This window comes from Clinocottus analis, unplaced genomic scaffold, assembly GCF_023055335.1.
Source record: "Clinocottus analis isolate CAN_PGR_092001 unplaced genomic scaffold, fCliAna1.0.p SCAF_17, whole genome shotgun sequence".
Lineage (NCBI taxonomy): Eukaryota > Metazoa > Chordata > Actinopteri > Perciformes > Cottidae > Clinocottus > Clinocottus analis.
This window is the reverse complement of record NW_027175898.1, coordinates 12,350,939-12,355,113: the sequence shown is the minus strand read 5'-3', so window position 1 is coordinate 12,355,113 and position 4,175 is coordinate 12,350,939. Positions and strand designations below refer to the sequence as shown.

The following is a 4,175-nucleotide window of genomic DNA, read 5'->3' as shown; positions in this document are numbered from 1 at the left end:
ATAAACGTTGTTTGAGTTGGACGTGAACTTGGGTCTTACGTCGTCATAATGAAAAGGAAGCCGGTGTGAGATACAAACAGAGATAATGAAGATAATTACTGGATTATGAATACTGAGTCAACACTGAGCGCAGAACCTGCTCTGTGATTGAAATCGTAAACAGTCGGGTCACTTGAGTTTACGGAGCGAAAACTCAGGTTTATAGTTGTTTTCATACAGATGGGAAGAGGCTGCATTGAGCTGAAATGGGGTGGAAGTAATTCAATATGAGATTAAAGTCAATTTATGGGAATGCATTCAAATGGTAATGACGCCCCTGAAAACACTGGTGCCCTATTTGAAAATGATGCAGGACAATACAATAGCGACCACATGATATTTATTAATAGTCACAGTTGAAACTGCCTGTAAGCGGTATGCACTGTATAAAGATAAAAAAGGACAATAGATACAAAAGCCATTCAATGATTGTCACACTGAATCCTGAGAGAAACCATAATATAGCATGTAGTTAGTATATATATATATATACATATATATATATATATATATATATATATATATATATATATATATATATATATATATATATATATATATATATATATATTTATGACATGGGCTTTTTAGTGATACTGTTTTCGGCGTATTTTGTATGTCATTCACTTCTGCTTTAATCAAACTATGTTCAGAAATCAGTAGAAAAACAATGCCTATTTGCATAAATAGCATAAATAGTCACAAACTTTTTTTTTCTCATAATTTACAAAAATACACATTTATGAAGTTCACATGTATTTACATGAGCCTTAGTGCTGTGGTTTCAGTCAACATGGAGGATATAAAAAATAAGGCAAGCCCGTCTGGGATCATATCTGGATTAAATCAACTGTTACTGCATTTGGATCTAAATAAACAGGCCAACCCTTCAGGGCACTTTCATCTCATAGGGTTGTTGTTTTGAGGTAACGGCGGTCTCACGAAGGCAACTTTGGCAGATTTTGAGTTGGATATGACGAATGTGAATAGACAGTTTCAGCATATGAAAGTCAACTGCAAGAATTTTGGCCGCTCCAAAGAAATATTGGGCTAGATTTGGCAAAAACTGGCAACAAAAAAAAAGGAAAATCAAAAAGGTACATATACATCTTAAACACAAAAGAGTAAAACAAGAATAGAGAAGCTCTGTTGAAACTGCCCGAGAATGTAAAACAGATACTTAAAATATTACAAAAGACAGAAGTGTTCAGTGGTTGTTACTTTGCAAGTATATTTCAGCATTCAGGAGCTTTGATATATATAAAAAAAAATAAGAAAAGATAAGTGCTCTTTTTTTTGTTGTTGTTGTTGTTGGACTCTCCGGCTGCTTGTTTCCTCAAGTGCTTGTCAAGTTAAATCAAGTTCAGCTAAAACACTCTACTCTCTAACGTCTCCGTGGACCGCTCGGTGAAGGGAGCGCCGCGTTCACGATGCCGCCAAGCTCTCCGGCGCCTCCGCTTCAGAGCCATGTGAAGGAATCGACCCCTATAGCTCGGTCCCTTCTCGCGGGTAAATCAGGCTGTTGACGCTGAAGCTGTTGTAGAAGTGGCTGTTGAACTGTCCGCTCTGCCCGCCGCCAAACGTGTTGTAGTACACTCCCCGGTTGAAATGCAGGCCCTCGCCGTGCTCCGGCGCCCCCGTGTCCTGCCCGCCGTGGTTGAGGTGGTACGGGCTCAGGGCCGTAATGTTCCTGTTCGACAGCTCGTTCACCAGTCCCAGCGACCCCTGCCGGCCGGGGCCCCCCGAGCTGAGCGTGGACATGCTGCTGTAAAAGTTGTTAAAGCAAGGCGCGGCCGAGGACAGTCCGGGCGGCGAAGACGACGACGAGCTCTTGTTCTCGTTCATCGCCTCCATCTCTGGCGAGGGCGGCCCCAGGAGCTGAGGACTGTCTGAGGGCTTCAGTGAGCCCGCCGCCGCCGCCGCCGCCGGCCGGCCGTCATCCACTTTTGTGGCCCCCGCCACCGCCGCCGCCGCCGCTCCCCCCGCGCTGCTCGGATCCGAACGTCTTTTCCGTTTTCTGCGGAAATTTCCGTTGTCAAACATCTTTTCACAATTTGGGTCCAACGTCCAGTAATTTCCTTTTCCTGTAATTCAAACAAATATGATATTAGAACTCATGTCGGTTTCTGATGGATGTCGTGGGGCCAAATGTCAAACTTATTTAGGCTAAATAAAATCTTCCTATCAAGTTATGTCTAAACAAATTCGGAAGACTATTTCAAGTAAAATCTATCACAAGAATTATCATTGCGAAAAAAATATTATTATTCATCTCATATAAGAAACCTGTGTTGAGTATTTTCTGAAATGCGGGACTCTACAGTTTAAGGGAACAATAATAATTCAACACAATATATAATAACACCTTTTATGAGCTGACTGTCAGTCACAGTTTAGCATTAAAAACAACATTGCTGCCATGCACCTGTATTTAAGAGTCAAGTCATATTTATAGGACATGTTTTATCCCTTATACTGGAAAGGGTGCCTTTAATTGCTGTAATTATATTGTGTTAAAATGTCTTTGTAATTAATTTCAATGAATAATAATTTATATGTATTAACCCTTGAAAATTGCACCACTAAATGTATTACAGCGACTGCAATATTTGACACATTTTCAATAACTTTTTTCCTTTAAAATAATGATATAATTCATACAAAGCACCAGTTAGTGTTTAAAGTATTTCCAAGATTTATTTGACCACACGTACAATTTATTAAACTCTAACTAAACTAGATAAAGAAGAAGAAAAATATACATATTTTCCTTTTTAAATTGTATGACTTAAGGAAGAAACGGCGTGTTAATTACGTGAGTTTCATTCGTTTTTATAATTCCCACATTTTACGGGTGGGTAAACTGTACTTAAACACAACATGTTGTCCAGAATAACATTGTCCCTGGTGCGTTCACGGTACCTGGATCGTCCTCGTCCCTCGGCACCTTCTTGAAGCAGTCGTTCAGAGACAAGTTGTGCCGGATCGAGTTCTGCCAGCCGGCTTTGCTCTTCTTATAAAACGGGAAGTTTTCGGCGACGTACTGGTAGATCTGACTCAGGGTCAGCTTCTTCTCGTGCGCATTCTGGATGGCCATGGCGATGAGCGCAGAGTAGGAGTACGGCGGCCGCACCAGCTTCAGCAGCTCCTCCTGGCTGGCGATGGACAGCCAGCCGAGGTCGGGGCCGGCAAAGCCAGGTGAGTTTGTTATGAACTGCCGCTGCGAGCCGTAGGAGGGCGGGATGAACGACGCCGGGTTGTTCCCGTGCAGGTAGGACGCGGAGGAGTTGACGCCCGGCCCGTTGATCCACAGGTACGGGTTTGGAGACGCTGCGTAATCTCCGAGGCCGTAGCCGGCGGGTCTCTGTGCGCCCTGGAGACTCTGCTGGTGGTACATGCTGCTGAAGTTGTCGCAGTAGACGGCGGCCATGTCGGCCGGGGCCTCCTGGGCGCCCTTGGGTGGGAGAGAGCCGACGGTAGGGGAGGTGTGGTGCTGGTGCTGGTGCTGGTGATGGGACTGAGGGTCGATGGAGTTCATCACTCCCCGCGGGAAAAATTACAAATCCTGAAAAGGAAATGCTGAAGCGGTTCAGGTGGCCTCTCCCGGTGCTGCGCGGGGCAGCAGCAACAAGTGTCAGGGAGGATGGAGGAGTTTGGGGGAGTTTTAATAGTATAAACCCTTGACAGCAGCCACATCCAGGCACCAGATGATTCCCAGCAGCCAATGGACACACACGCTGATGAACAGGGGGCGTGGTCATGTGCTGGCTCGTTCAGCAGACAGTGGGGTCAAAAAGCTCCTGGAGAGACGCAGCAGACTCCTGTTGCTGTGTTCCGCGTGTCTCTGAGGGAACAAACAACACACCTGAGTCACAACCACAACAAAAAACTTTTACTACACTTTTCCTTGTTCGGCTGACACTGAAACTAGAAGTCTGCACGTTATTTTCCTTTCATCAAGAAGGAAGATGAAGGAGAGAAAAAAAACGTTTTTAACTGATGGTATTCAATTAACTGTTTCCAAATGTTGAAAAGCAGATTAATAATGTGGTGCGTGATTTAGCAAATAATCTGACCTTGAAATAGTAATGTGTGTCAATATTGTAGATTACAGCTTTAACAGAAAATGCTTAATA

General features: G+C 43.8%; 1 protein-coding gene across 1 annotated transcript; it reads right to left on the bottom strand.

Annotated features, from left to right (window-relative positions):
* Positions 1-1,524: 1,524 nt before the first annotated feature.
* Positions 1,525-3,577, bottom strand: foxi2 (forkhead box I2). The gene is made up of 2 exons (XM_068580942.1): positions 2,962-3,577; positions 1,525-2,123 (listed from the first exon to the last, which is right to left on the bottom strand). Exons 1-2 carry the CDS (start codon positions 3,575-3,577, stop codon positions 1,525-1,527), a joined length of 1,215 nt encoding a protein of 404 aa, XP_068437043.1.
* Between the last annotated feature and the right edge of the window lie 598 nt (positions 3,578-4,175).

Coding starts and splice junctions, on each gene's coding strand:
- foxi2 (XM_068580942.1), bottom strand. CDS start 3,577: ATGAACTCCATCGACCCTCAGTCCCATCACCAGCACCAGCACCAGCAC. Junction 2,124..2,961: donor GAGGGACGAGGACGATCCAG/GTACCGTGAACG, acceptor TTTGAATTACAG/GAAAAGGAAATTACTGGACG.